The 15,075-nt window shown below is 44.5% G+C and overlaps 1 protein-coding gene across 8 annotated transcripts in view; it reads right to left on the bottom strand.

Annotated features, from left to right (window-relative positions):
- Rbms3 (RNA binding motif, single stranded interacting protein 3) overlaps positions 1-9,381 on the bottom strand; it is a 786,929-nt gene extending 777,548 nt beyond the window's left edge. For all 8 annotated transcript variants that reach the window (XM_017596208.3, XM_017596203.3, XM_039082840.2 and 5 more), the window contains exon 1: positions 9,212-9,381. In XM_017596208.3, the coding sequence (XP_017451697.3) occupies positions 9,212-9,337 (126 nt within the window). In that variant the 5' untranslated portion in view covers positions 9,338-9,381. The remainder of the gene's footprint in view (positions 1-9,211) is intronic.
- Between the last annotated feature and the right edge of the window lie 5,694 nt (positions 9,382-15,075).

Consider the following 15,075-nt stretch of genomic DNA (forward strand, 5'->3'; position numbering starts at 1 on the left):
TCTAATCACCTTGTGTGGGTCTTGTGCAGGCAACCACAGCTGTTGTGTGATCCTGAGTAGGTTCACAATTTTTAATACCCACTTTAAAAAATGTACTTAAGTGCTTTAACCTCCCTTCTAGCCCACCAACCACCAGAAGTAGTGGAAATGAAAGGTTAATAGGGCAAAGTGGGATGTGGACCAATTTAGAAATAGTTCTTTGGGGTGAATCTAGTCAGCATTGTTAGGATATCAGCTGTTCAGTTCACACAAATCAGCACAGGTAGCTTGATCCACTTGCAAACACCATTTATGTATCAGCATGGGCAGTTCAATCCAGAAGAAACCACAAGGCTCTGCCAATTGGCCTGAGTCTGTGGAAGCGGCAAAAAGCATACAGAACACCATCAGAATCAGAGAAAGAACTGGAAGAGCTTGAAGGGGCTCGAGACCCCATATGTACAACAATGCCAAGCAACCAGAGCTTCCAGGGACTAAGCCACTACCTAAAGACTATACATGGACTGACCCTGGACTCTGACCTCATAGGTAGCAATGAATATCCTAGTAAGAGCACCAGTGGAAGGGGAAGCCCTTGGTCCTGCTAAGACTGAACCCCCAGTGAACGTGATTGTTGGGGGGAGGGCGGCAATGGGGGGAGGATGGGGAGGGGAACACCCATAAAGAAGGGGAGTGGGAGGGATTAGGGGGATGTTTGCCCGGAAACCGTGAAAGGGAATAACACTCGAAATGTAAATAAGAAACACTCAAGTTAATTTAAAAAAAAAAGAAAGAAAGAAAAAGGAAAAAAAAAAGAAGTTCTTTGGTGTGTTTCTCTCTATGAAGTCACAACAAACTATGACCACTAAAGAGTGGCAAGGCAAATCAACAAAGCCTAGAGTTAGCAAAGCCCCGTGATGACCAGCATAGAGTGGCAAGGCAAACCAATACCACACAGCATCATCCACTGTCTGCTGGGTTATATTTATACCCTTTCCAAACATTAAGTCTTCTCTCAAGCAATCGATCGAGCAAAACATCACATGCCATTTTTTTCCAGGGTGCTTCCAGAAAAACACCACATGTCCGTTCTCCACAAAAATCCTCCTGCAAGATGGTTTCCAGAAAAATCATATATGACACAACTGAGTCTCCAAAGAAACCAGAAATTTCCACTTCAATCATGCAGCAGCCATCCCATCATAACCGGAAGGCAGCACATCATAGCACTCCACTCTCAGAGCCTTAGTTTCTTTCCTGGCATAGACGATGCAGATGGTCCTCTACCCCATATAGAGGAGCTGTTGGCAGTGGATACTTGCTGGGGCAGCAACAATTATTCTTCATGGAGGATGTGAACATGGGTGGATTTCCAGTGCGCCGGTGGCTGACCTCATATCCATGCACACTCGGGTAGCACTAACTGGATTTAGCAAGTTATAAAAATAGGCATGCAGGGGTTGGGGATTTAGCTCAGCGGTAGAGCGCTTGCCTAGCGAGCGCAAGGCCCTGGGTTCGGTCCCCAGCTCCGGAAAAAAAGAAAAAAAATAGGCATGCAGTTGGAAGAGCAAGTGTGTCGGGGAGGATAGGGAAGGACTGGAGGAGAAATGGGGATACATGATTGTATAAAAACGTCAAACATAAAGAAAAAGGTTTAAGTGAAAATAATTGTAAGTAGTAACAACAACCTACTTATATAAAGTAACTACATAAATAACAGAAATCCAGTCATCCCAGTGAGCCCTAGGGACTATCCACATACCCAGTACTAGGTCTATAAACATGTACATGAGTTCTGGGGATTGAGCACAGGTCCTCGGACTTGCAAAGTACATACCTCATTGATTGAACCATCTCCCCAGGCTCCGAAAACATACTTACGTCTTAAATTACACACTGAACGGGAGGTCTGGGAAACTTCCCTTTTGCTCCGTCCTGCTGCAGGTATTAACTGTCTTCTTGTCTGTCCTGTATGTGCTACCTGTCCTGAGTGATTGTCTCAGTTACCAAACACTGAGTACGTTCAGTTCTATTTGTGGTTTTATTTATCAGTGTCTGTGCAAATACTTCCCCACAAATAAAGCAGGAAGGAACACTAAATTATGATTGAAATACACCTAATTTTAGAATAATTATGAATTATTTTATTTATAAAATATATATATATATAATCAAAAATATCTGAAAAGACAAACAACTGTCCTTCCTGTCTAAGGAAAAGGAAAGTTGACATTTCCAACTTAATTTTGGTCTCTATTTGAAAAGTTTCAATGCCCCCAAAGAACTTGCATTAGTTTTTTAATTGAGGGGGGAGGGAGAGCCTTACTAGGTCTTCACATATGAGTGATCCCAAAGATGCCTCAAAAAGCTGAACTGATAAGATGATGTCATTTACGTCCACTACCTGTGGTGGCTGCAAAGCTTTGTCACATGATACCACATGGAAGTCCTTTTATAAGAGTGATCAGTAAGATTTGGCTTTCCAAAAAAGGGTGAAAGGAGCTGATCAGCAACCTGAGAAGGTCAAAAATCATGGTGCCCCTCAAAGGGGAATGATGAGTGATGATGAGTGTGCAAGCGTGTGAGGTCATTGTCCGATTCACACACTCATTTTAATAAGACTGTGTCTGCCATGTCACCCGCAGAGGTCACAGAGTGGATAAAGGTCATTGTTGACAGCAAGAGCATCTAGCACAGTAGGGATGATGAGGCCAAGTCCTTCTCTATTCCATGCCTTCTGTTGCCCTTCCCCTTCCTCTTTAATTCTCCTCATGCATTGAGTTACTTGTTACAAAGAGAATTTAATCTTACCCCCCTTGTCATCGTGAATCTTAACAAGATTCTAGGCAGTCATCTAGAATCCTAGAAAACAGTACATTTCTATATGGTTGATAATGCAAATTGTCCTACTTAATGGGCTATTTGCTTAGATTAACACATTCCAGGTTTTGTGTGTATGTGTGTGTGTGTGTGTGTGTGTGTGTGTGTGTGTGTGTGTGTTGGGTGTGTGTAGGTACATGCGTGTTGCAGTGTGCATGGGGAGGTTATAGGACAACTTGAAGGAGTCACCTCTTTAAAATCATTGGGTTCAGTGACAAGCACCTTGACTCAGTGAGCTATCTATTCAGCCCAATGCTAGCATTAATTTTAAAATGATGGCATTTGTTATCCCCTTAAAAAATAGTTCAGTGAATTTCATATGCCTGTAGTCATAAAACTTGAGGAACAGAGGCAAGAGGATTAGGAGTCATCCCTGGCTATGTAGCAGTTTGAGGATAGCCTGGGCCTCAGACAGTTAAGATTTCCAAAATTCCAAACTATGGGAAACAATCTCAGGAGAGAGAAGATGCCCCAAGTGGTACCAACTGGCAGTCTGAGAACTTCTTTGATGACCCACGTTAAAATTAACCACTATATATTTCAGCCTTTGCTTCCAAAGGCTAGCAAACCTACCAACTACCTAACTAGCTAGTTATTGGCTTACCAATTGCTCAACTAGTCAATTAATCAACAGACCAGCCAAACACAGAGCAGACTGTCAGAGTTGGGATAGAACAGGAGTTATCATGGAGTTGTATAGGCCTCTGAGGCAGAAAAGGCCAAGCCTGTTAGAAGGGTAAATCTGTTTCCCAACACCTTATATAGATTCTGAACTGTATTCTTCCAAGTCAGGCACTGACGAGGTAACAGGATGCCACAGGAAGGTGACAGTGGCTGGGTGGTAGCCAAGGGGGATGAAATGCCAGGATTCCAAACTATGGGAAACAATCTCAGGAGAGAGAAGATGCCCCAAGTGGTACCAACTGGCAGTCTGAGAACTTCTTTGATGTCCACGTTAAAATTAACCACTATATATTTCAGCGTAACATCTACCTACTAGGTGGTTTACAGGGGACAACGCCATACTGAGCAGCTTTTGTCATCTCACTGAATTTTCCAGAAGGACCTCATGGAGAAAGCTGTTCTCCCACTTTTAGAAGGGAGGAAGTAAAAAAAAATAGAAGGGAGGAAGTTGACATTGAGACAGTCTCTGACTTCGCTTGTGTCTGAGTATCCTCTTTGTATCCATTATCCATCCAAGTCAATTCTGTAGTTCCCACGTATCATTGGTAGCCTTACTGCAGCTCCCCCATCTCCTAATGTCTCAAAGGCTCACTCACATTTAGCACTGGAGAATCACTTCAGACCCATTAGGTATCCATCTGTCTCCACATAACCTTTTCCAACGGTTTCTATGAAATATGAATATATGGGCTCTTATTATGCTCCACTTATTTCCCCTTCCTGTCTCCTCCGTCCTGGATCTTAGCAGGTATACTGCCAGGAATAGAATATGCACCCAATGTATGCATTCTGCGTGGAGACATGCCTTATTCAAGGTTGAAAAGAGCTGAGGGGTCATGGCTGGGACTCACCCACTCTAGGGAGGCTCTGAGTACACACAACTGCAAAAGCATAGGCTGGAAGCAAACACTCTCTTGCAAGGCAAGCCTTAGCCCCTGAAGGATTATGCAAAAGAAGGGGAAGATCTTAAGATAAGAACGCTCAATGCCTTCTCCTTGAGCCATATACAAATAAGAATCCGACAAGCAAGCCATATGGCCAGACATTGCAACGGATACAAGCTTAGTTTTAAGTATTGTGATGTAAGCAGGAATTAGATTTTAGTGCATAATTCCTAACACTTTTCTCATCCTGGGCATGGTATTGCATGCCTGTGATCCCAACACCTTCAGGAGGTATGCTGGAGGATATGGAAAGTGGGCATCCAAGTGATGTTAATGAGGCTTCAGATGCAAACAGGCATCCTGCCCCATCCTTGGAAACTGCAGGATAGCTTATACCTTCACACTGATGTCAAGAACTTTCATGCATTTTATCCTGGCCCTAACACTTTGTAGGGGTGGTGAGCTTACAGATGGTTGGCTAGTGTTTGTTGGTGAAGAACATTTCAAAGAGGCAATGCATGGTCGTTAGTGGCTACTTTTAGCCATACTTACAGTGATAATCAGGAGAGATGGGAGTAGAGCTGAAACACTGAAAACTTAATATCCTTCGAGGATGTAATCTGTTAAAGAGATTGGCACTGAGAAAAAGCAGCCACATGAATTAAAACAGGGCAATCAGAAGATGTTTGGGAGGGATAGAGAGAGGTTCAGTGGTTAAGAACCTTCGCTGCTCTTCTAGAGGATGTAGGTTTGACTCTTAGCAACCACGTGGCTGCTCACAAGGACGTGTAATTCTACTTCGAAGGGATTGGACACCATCTTCTGGCCTCTGTGGATACACACACACACACACACACACACACACACACACACACACACGAATAAAAGACTAACAAATAAATGCATTAAAAAAGAAGAAAGCTATGTTGAGGACATTTCAGAAATCTGCAAAGCCCCTAAAATCAAAGTGCTTTCAAGGATTTTCCAGGGAAGAACTATTCCAGAAGAATCCCAGAGCTGCCTTAGGATTCATTTTCCCCAAATCTGCCAGGAAATCTCTATACAGCTGTTGTGTATGTGGTCCAATGAACACTGGATATGGGTACAACTTAGCCTAACGCCAAGCCTGAAATTGTCACTGTAATGCTAGCATGGCAAGTGTGCAGAATTAATTAGATATGGTGTCATGGCAGTTTCCACCAGGATTTCAAAGGAAAGCCTGTGTAGTCCAGCAATACTCTGTGTGGTCAGGATTCCTGACAGCAGTATTTGCTGGGATACATATAATAAAACTGTGATGGGATAGCTGCATTTATGACTCAGGAAAAGCAGAGGTACCAAGAATGTGCAATGGTTGTCAAAGAAAGTCATAGGCATCATGCAAAACAGATATTTAGGCTACAAAATAGCAAAGCCATATAGATGGGACTGCCAAGCCCTTAGAAGCCCACTTTCCACCACACTGTATCTTAATTGTCAGGTGTGGGGCTAGAGGCCTTAGTATTTGCTCTGCGGGTGTTGTCCTGCCAATTTATGACCACTGTTTGCCAGCCCTTACCTTATGAAACAGGACTACTTCACCCAAGCCCATCCTATCGCTGCATCCTTGAAGTGTACAGCTTTCTCTTTGACTTTTAAGGGACCCAGGATTCTGAGTCACCGTGAGTCCTGGAGGAGGAGACCTTGGGGTTCTGGCTTCTGAGTGATGCTGGAACAGTTAGGATTTCGGGACACCTGGTGGTGAACTGTGTGCATTTTGTGTTGTGAGATAAGCAGGGATTGTGTGAGTGAGGAGTGAGCTACACTGATCTATAAAATGATGATGGTAATGATCATAACGACCTCCTCGAACTATTTTTGGGGAAAGTACATGTGATATAGTAACAGGCTTGGAAAACACAATAGTCAACAAATATTAGCTATTTTAGATGACCGTAAGTCAATAAGGATATGAATCGAAATATTTTATTAAACTATGATTTGTCTTAATTTGGTTAGAAAAGTAACGAGGAAGAGGAAAAAACTAAATAGACATAGGAAACGTGGAACTGGTTACTAGAGTGATGCTTGTTAAGATATGTGCAAGTTGTATGATTACTAAGGAAAGGTGCTTATGTTTTGAGCACGGAGTGGATCCAAGGCAAACACGAAGAGCTCCTCGAGTCTCCTGGTGATGCGTGCACACATGGGGTGTGCTCTCCTGGTGATGTGTGCACGCATGGGGTGTGCTCTCCTGGTGATGTGTGCACACATGGGGTGTACTCCCCATTTCTTTGTCATTGCTCTCTCAGGCGACTCTCAGCAACCTCTTCCTCACTTTGAGACATTTTAATGAGGCTGAAGAGAGGCCTCAGTGGGTAAAGTGCTTGCTGTGCTAACCCAAGGACCTGACTGCAGTCCCAGAACCCACGGAAAATCCTGAGTACAGTGGAGGCTCCATTCTTATCCCAGCCTGGAGGAGGGGAAGACAGGATGATCTCTGGGCCTCACTGTCCAGCTGCCCTAAATAACTTGGCAAGATAGAGGGCAGTGAAAAATTCTGTCTCCAGTCAAGGTGGATGGTCCCTCGGGAGTGACAACTGAGTGTATCCTGGCCTCCATACATATGCACACCTATGTACAACTGCACTACATGTATAGCCACACAAATGACATTTCAGAGGTTTTCCACCACAGTTAGGAATGATACAGACTTCTAGATGACAAAGTGTTGCTTACTGTGTGTGCTGGCTAATTTTGTGTCAACTTGACACAAGCTAGAGTCATCTGAAAAGGGGGAACATTGGGAAAATGTCTCCATAAGATCTGGCCTTAGGGTGTTTTCTTAATTAATGATTAATGGGGGAGGACCCATCCCTTTGTGAATAGTGCCGCCCCTGGGCTGGTGGTTCTGAGTTCTATGAGAAAGCAGAATAAACAAGCCATTAGAGCAAGCTAGTTTGCAGCACCCTCCATGGCCTCTGCGTCAGCTCCTGCTTCCAGGTTCCTGCCCTGTTTGAGCTCCTGCCCTGACTTCCTTCAGTGATGGATTATAACGTTCAAGTGCAACCAAATAAACCCTTTTCTCCCCAACTCACTTTTGGTCATGGTGTCTCAGCACAGCAATAGAGACCCTGAAGAAGACACCGGGGCTCCCTGTTTTCTCTCTGATTCTACCTTCCAGACTCTTCTCTCCAGACTCCTTCGTGTGAACTTTTTCTTGTGTGTGTTTCTTTTTCTCCTGAGGTCAGCACGGATACCTGTCCCTGTCACTCACCTGGAGTCTGAGAATGGACTTAACTGACCACCTAATCTCAGAGCAGCGGCATCCGCGCTCACTCTCCGACACACCAACCTAGAGTCTCTGCATGGATTTAACACTGCTAAATATTTTTCTTGTTCATTTGCTTCTTCTCATCCTTATTTATAGGCTGTAAAGACTATTTACAGGTGTGAACACTGGTTTACCCATTCTTTAGGAAGGGAGAACCTGATATAGTAAATCATTATAACTGAATAATATTAATGGCTAGTGTTGGAGGAGAAAGAGTAGTTATTAGAGACCTTCTTCTAAGTTTTTTAAAATACCTAAAACTATCCTTGTGCACATATTCTTATTTGTTTATTAAACCACTCATCTGCTCATATATTTACTTAGGTGTAGTAGAGGATGACCTTGAACTCCCCATCCTCCTGTCACACAGCCAAAGTACTACAACCATGCCTAGTGTGTACAGTGCTGGGAAATCTGGCCCAGGCCTTTGTGTAAGCCACATAAGCACTGTATTAGCTAAGTTGATTCTCCATCCACTAGGGCATGTATTGTCTCACATGCCCAACTGGATACCAGAAGTCTCACCACTGAGTCGAAAGTCCCTTCAGATTTAAATCACACAGTTGTTTCCACCTGCTTTTGAAAAAAGCCACACCAGCTTTCATTCTGAGCAAATTTCCTGAGACTTTCTGACTTTCTTCCAGTGTCTTTACAACACATTGCTTTAACTTAGCAGCCTTACAAAACTTACAACATCATAATTGTTGAGCTTTAGCCACGTGGTAAAGTATGGAAGTCTAGAACCAATGGTTGAATGGCTGCGGGCCCCGAATCTACCATGGCTGAGTAGCCCAAGGAGAGGCACTAAGCCCTGCAAGAACTGTGCTCCACTCTGCAGCATCTCCCTAGCAACAGTCACCACAGTGACATTTGCAGTGATACAGCATCCTTAGTGCTCAGTGGTTGGATCAAGACTCGTGAAAGGCACAGCGGCAAAACGAAGCACCATTTTCTAGAAGGCTCTCAGATTCCACGAGTTTGTTTATTCCGCCGGCCCTGTAAGTCAATCGTACCGACGACCTGAGTTCTCCGTAGTAGCATCTAGAAAGTACCTCTGGCTGTTTACATCTGTACAAACAATCCAAAAGAGCACGGAGTAAAGTGGGGATGTGCAGAGTCCTCTAACTTCTCTTTCCGTTTTATACTCCTTTTCCCCGCTAGCACAGCGGTGACCAACTAGATTTATAACCAACAGCCAAGAGGAAGCCAGACCAAAAGAAAGCGGAAGTAGCCACACCCTCGGTCTCACCGACATACTTTTCTGAAAGCCACGCTGCTCTGCACCAACTACAAATAACTTTGAACAGAATATCAACTGCCAGCCAAACATTTATCATCGAAAGAGGCATCCCCACAGCTCACCTGACTTACGCAAGAGCAGTGTGTTTTAGGAAAATGATCCATCTCACAGAAAGACCGACTTAAAGCACAACCCATGCCGAGTCCAAATACAGAGAGTTGTGGGACTTACCACCGGGTGGCCAGTGCAGTAGGTGTAGCTGGCATGAGACTGGTAGTGTAAGCTCGCTCTTGGGAAGGAGTATGTGTTCCAGGCAGGCTGGCTGTTGCTCCACTGGGAGCTGAAGCCAGGGCTCATGGTCACTCGTGACTTGCTACTCTGATAGGCTCTCACTGTGGCGTTAGACTGTGGAGAAAAAAAAGAAAAAAAGACAGGGTATAAAGACAACTCTGTCCAAACCAAGGCAGCCACACAGCGTTGTGCATTCTCCTGTACAGATTGGGAACCTTGGAACCGACCCCTGGCTGTGGGTGAGACATTAAATTCTCTTCTGATTGAGACTAAAGTGTCTTCCCTGAATTACAGTTTTGCCTAGACTGACAAGTAGGTAGCATCGTCCACACTGACCTCAGCAAAGCCATTTTCCCCCTAGCTACAATGTGCATAGCTCATCCTTTAGAAACGGGTGGTAGCAACAATCCTACCTTTAATTACGCAAGTGACCTTCCGCACGGAGGTTACCTTGGACATTCACCATTAGTCTTATTCTCTTGTGGTAAATAAGAATTTTATTATGGGGATCAGACTGAGACACAGATCGGTGCCCAACTCTAAATGGCCTTCATGTGCTATGGGTCTATTTCTCTCCTGGGAGACACCGGCAGAAGTCTTGGCATACTCCGGCGGGTCACCATTGTACCACCTCAAGCTGGCAACCTAGTGCAGGGTTTGAAATAGCCATTGACCCCCCAACCTGCTCTACCCATGTCCCCGAAACTGGAGGAGTGGTAAAATATTAATTTCCCAGATGTCAAGCGGAACTGGCTGAGCACAATGACATATAGGGCAGAATATGCTGCTAACAAAAGTCTCTTGTTATCTCCTTTGTCTTTCGACGGCCACAGATTAGCAGGCATATAATAGTTTCCTTTCAGAGAACACTTTCTACCATCAGATTGTGAGAACCACTTATCCCAGTAGCTCAGTGACTTTCACAATAAATCCTATTTATAAATCCATAGCGCTTGCCAACCCAATCACTGGGAAAATGTGCTAATCGTATCGCTATTGTGCTCTGTAAACCCAGTGGGAAAGAAACTTGCATCCAAGATCCCCTGTTCCTGTTGGGCTACGTTCTGATATCAGGCACCTAGGCTAATGACATTTCTGAGGACAGATCTCAGCATCTTGGGATAGCTAGACCCAGAGAGCAATTTAGTCCTTTTTCAAAAGAGAAAAAAAAAATAATTCACAGATTCAGCCCTGTTGAGGCGACCAGTCATATCCGGTTGTCCATGCTTCTCTGTTCCCTCCACCCATCATCATGATAACCACCTGTGTGGTCCACAGAGGTCAAAAGTCAATAAGAAGGGCAGACTTAGCCATAAGAAATGGTTACCAAGGGAATGGGAGCTGACTCACTTAGTAAATGGCTTACCCTGCAAGTGGGAAGATTCGAGATTAGGTTTCCAGCATTCACAGAAAAGCCCAGTACAGAGAAAGGCTCCTACCACTAAGCTCCCCTTGGGCTCCAACGCAAGCCTCGGTTCCTGCCCCCTGAGAATCCCCACCCTCACGAACTCGGTTGCTTTCCATAACTTGAGCTTCTAATCACACGCCTACTGTCTCAACGTTTACATGAGTCAGAAACCTGACCTTTTATGTACAGAGAAGCTTGTGAGCGCCCACTTCTCCTAGTTCAGTTATGGTCACTAAGGGCTGCCATGCAATCGGTGACCGTTGACACAGCACACGGTAGTCTTTCTCCTCCACAGCCTGTTCCCCATCTGCTGTGATGATCACACTCAAGCTGGGTCTCTCATCCCCTCTCTTTTTCTCTCCCTCCGGCTGCACCCCCGTCTTCCTCCCTCCCCGTCCTTTCCCTCCCTCCCTCCCCCGCCCCATCCTGCCTCTTCTTTCCCCTCCCTCTCCCCTTCTCTTCTCTTCTCCCCCCCCTCTCTCTCCTCCCTCCCTCCTTTCTCCAGTCTTAAACTACCTGCTGGATAGAATATATAACTCTTGATCGATCAAAGAAAACCAAAATTTAAATTATCATGCAGAAAAGGAAACAGGTTATTTGCTGTACTTCATAACTAATTTTTTAGGGCACTGCAGCTACATTTTGAAAGCCACTTCCTAGAGGTCTTAGCAACAGTAATTCATTTCCAACATCAATGACCAGTGTCATTGAATCCCACTGAACATTTTTAGTGATGCTTAAAGTGTTTTGTCCTCTCTCTGTTCCCTTCTCACTCTCCATGGTTAAGGCTCCCACCCGCTTACAGCAGAACTTCCGGAATGGAGCGAAGATCTTCCACCCTAAGCCTTGACAGACCCTTCATAATGTCGTTGGCATCGGATTTTCTACAAGCACGTCTTTGTCGTGTTTCTTCTGGCTGAAAAATGCCCAATAATTTTACCTTTTACCACATTAATACCTCTTGACCATCTTTTCCTTCTAATTTTTTTCCTAGCTGACACTTTAAAGGCAATTATCGGGTCCTTTCTATGTAATAGTATCTATTACAAAACGATCGACTCCCTGTCTTTGTATCTTCCATAGACTTCTAAATGCCCATATTATCTCTTTAAAGTGAGAACAAGGGCTTTAAAACATTGGTCAAATTGACTAGATTATCCTGCTATTAACGATCTGAAAGGCAAGCTACCAAGAAAAGATACTGGGATGGCTAGTGGCTTGCAAGAGGAGCTGGAAACCACTGGTCATGGGGAGAATGGAGATGCAGCTGAAACAGTATAGCGGGTCTATGCTAGCTAGAACTGGATGACTAGAGTAAAACGGCCAACAACGTTAAATGTTCTTGTGAACAGAGGTCTTCATTTCACCAAGTCATTTCTCCACCAAGAGAAATGACATAAACACGAAAAGATTTTCATATGAATATGATGACTGGGGAAGCTCTCCTTGCTATTTTGCTAAGTGGCCACACTAAGCTGCCTTCTAAATATTTAATGTTTATTCCGACAGATCCATCTGACTTTCAACCTTGGTCAGAAACACTTCCTTTTGCAATGGGAAGCAGTTGATGCAGAGATTCATAAGAGGTCACGACGCTAAGAATAAATGACCGAGCGCGTGCTTAGCACTAAATAAGACATCTGTCTCAACCCTAGGATCCCCAGAAGGCTCGGGGAACCTTGCGGAAGAGAGGTTGGAAAGACGGTGTGAATACGGAGGAATGGCGCTGAGCACTGTGAGGTGCTATCTTCTGGGCAGGGTGTGGTGGAATGAATAGGAGAGTTTGGGGCTGAGCTCCTCTTCTGGAGAGGGCGTGACTCCTGCGCCCATCAACGCTCTGCAGTTGTACTAACCTGCAACCAATCAAACCAGTCAAATTAGCATGCATGGGGGAGGGACTCCCAAGGCCCCACCCCTAGATGAGGAACTGCTGAGAGTTGACGGCCACTAGGGAAGGGAAAACTGTTCATCTTTAGGGGCGCGGCTGCTGGTAGGCTGCCCCTACTCCAGTTGATGGTCCCACACCATGACTAGATTCAGCGAGATATTAAAGAACAAAAGGTAGAGACATATCGTTAGGAGTAGAAATTTCAGGGGATCCTGAGAGGCATTCAAAGGGGGGAGGGGGAGGGGATAGATAGAACCAAAGTATGCTGTATATATGTTTGACCGTCTCAAAGAATAAATAAAATTTTATTTAAAAAATAAAAATTGTCTATCAATATCTCCAACTTGAAAATCGTCATCAAGCTACCGTTAGAAGAATAGATTTTAAAAACTGATTTTCAGTATGGAATAGTTTTTAGCTCTCAGTATAAACAGACTCCTGGTATACACCAATATGTGCAAGTGTTAAAATCATAATAAATTAAAAATGATAGACACAGAAGAATAAGTATATATGATATCACTCATACAAGGTTTGAAGTGGAAAAAAATCCCATATGTCCATAACCTATTGTGCCTAACCAAGAAGCTACCTACAGCTGGCAACCACATGCATAGGAAAAGTTAATTTTCTCCAATGGAGTCTCACTGGGTATAGAAAACACACTTAGAAGGACAGACCCCAAGCCCACTGTAGATGGACAGCAGAAGACAAAGTCAATGGTAATTCTGGAGATTTCATTTTCTTCTATTGCTTTGTTTGGGAATAGTTTACCTTACTGGCCTGTTGCTTGTCTATCATGGTCTCTAATTTTGTGGTTTTTATGGGTGTGTGTGTGTGTGTGTGTGTGTGTGTGTGTGTTGTTTTGTGCCTTTTCTTTTTAAAAATTGCCTGCTGTTTTTCTAAAGACAGACAGACAGACAGACAGACAGTTGGAGTTGGATGGTGGAAAGGAGAAGGGTCGGGGAGGAAATGGAGAGTAAAACTATGATCAGAGTATATTTTATGAAAGCACTCATTTTCATTAAAAAAAGAAAACCGTGTATGTGTGTAAAAGGAGAAATCAGGAGGGACTGCTGAGCCACCTGAAGAGAAATGAATTCCAAAGCAGAAAAAGAGTTTTCCATGGAAACAGAAATGTTTGCTGTCTTATTTGGGGATCACTGTACAGATGTGTGTGGTTGCCAACACTCACCTAAGTGAACAGTTAGCCCCTCTGCCCTTCGTTCTCTCTTAATTATATTTCCGTCAAAGAAAAACACAACGTGTTGCAAAAGCAGTAGAAAACAAAATCTGCAATGATAACAAAAGGGAAGAATGGCTCGGTCATCCCCAGACCCTCATTCCCTGGACTCCGTAACGGGCTAATCTGAGCCCTGCTATCCGTTCCTCTCTTTGGCACACCTTCTACAAGCTGTGCCAGGGAGCATGTGACAGCCCCGAGGCAGGAAGCCAGAGGAAAGAGTAAAGAGGTTGGACAAAGAGCTTCTGAAGAGCCAAGAGCTGGCAGCCTTGCCTCTGCGGCTGCCAGGCCAGGGGTCAGGAGCGGCAGACAAAAGAGCCCTCTTGCTACTTCCAGAAGGTCTCGGTGGTTCAATCCACACTGTCGGTGCTAGCAAAAAAGGGCCGAAGAAGAATGCACTCAGAAAATTAGTAGTGTGGGGGCTGGGGACTTAGCTCGGTTGGTAGACTGCTTGTGCAGCAAGCCAGAAGCCCCGGGTTTCTATTTCCAGAACTTACAAACTGGATGTGGTGGAACATTCCTGTAACTGAGGTCCAAGGTCATCCTCAGGGTTAAGTAGTGAGTTCAAGGTCAACCTAGGCTATAAGATACCTAAGATACCTCCTCTATAAGACAATAAGACAAGTAGAGAGAGAGTGGAGGGAGGGAGGAAGGGAGGGAGGGAGGGAGGGAGAGAGAGAGAGAGAGAGAGAGAGAGAGAGAGAGAGAGAGAAAGAGAGAGAGAGAGAGAGAGAGAGAGAGAGAGAGAGGGAGAGAGAGAGAATAAAAGGAAGTAAAGAGAAAAGGTAGTAGGCCCTCAGTAGATTCCTGAATGCAATTGCATGTGGGCTACAGTTTCTCAGGTACTAACACCTGCACACAGCCCATGTTGCATTAGAGACTATTTCAACCCAGGCCTTAAGAAACTGCCTTTCTAATCTCCTGCTAGAGTGATGACTTTTGTGAGAGGCTCTTCAGAAAGCAGGTTCTAAAGGAAATATAGATCTTTAACAAAAAAATAATTGAGGAAGGGGACACAAAGGATAGTTCCCCCAAAGCCAACAGAAAGGAAGGGCAGAGGGGCTGCACCGGACAGGAGAGGCAGGGCAGGTGTGGGCTGCAGTGACCCATGTTCAAGGTCAGAAGCAATAGCCTCTTTAGAGCCCTCCAAGAATCCTCCATAATCTCACCAGCAAATGTCCACGGATAAGTTAGGCCCTGAAGAGGAGCTGCCTGTCAGTTATCACAAGCATCACTTCTACGTAGGTGTTAGGCCAGAGAACAGA

Source organism: Rattus norvegicus, chromosome 8, assembly GCF_036323735.1.
Source record: "Rattus norvegicus strain BN/NHsdMcwi chromosome 8, GRCr8, whole genome shotgun sequence".
Taxonomy (NCBI): domain Eukaryota; kingdom Metazoa; phylum Chordata; class Mammalia; order Rodentia; family Muridae; genus Rattus; species Rattus norvegicus.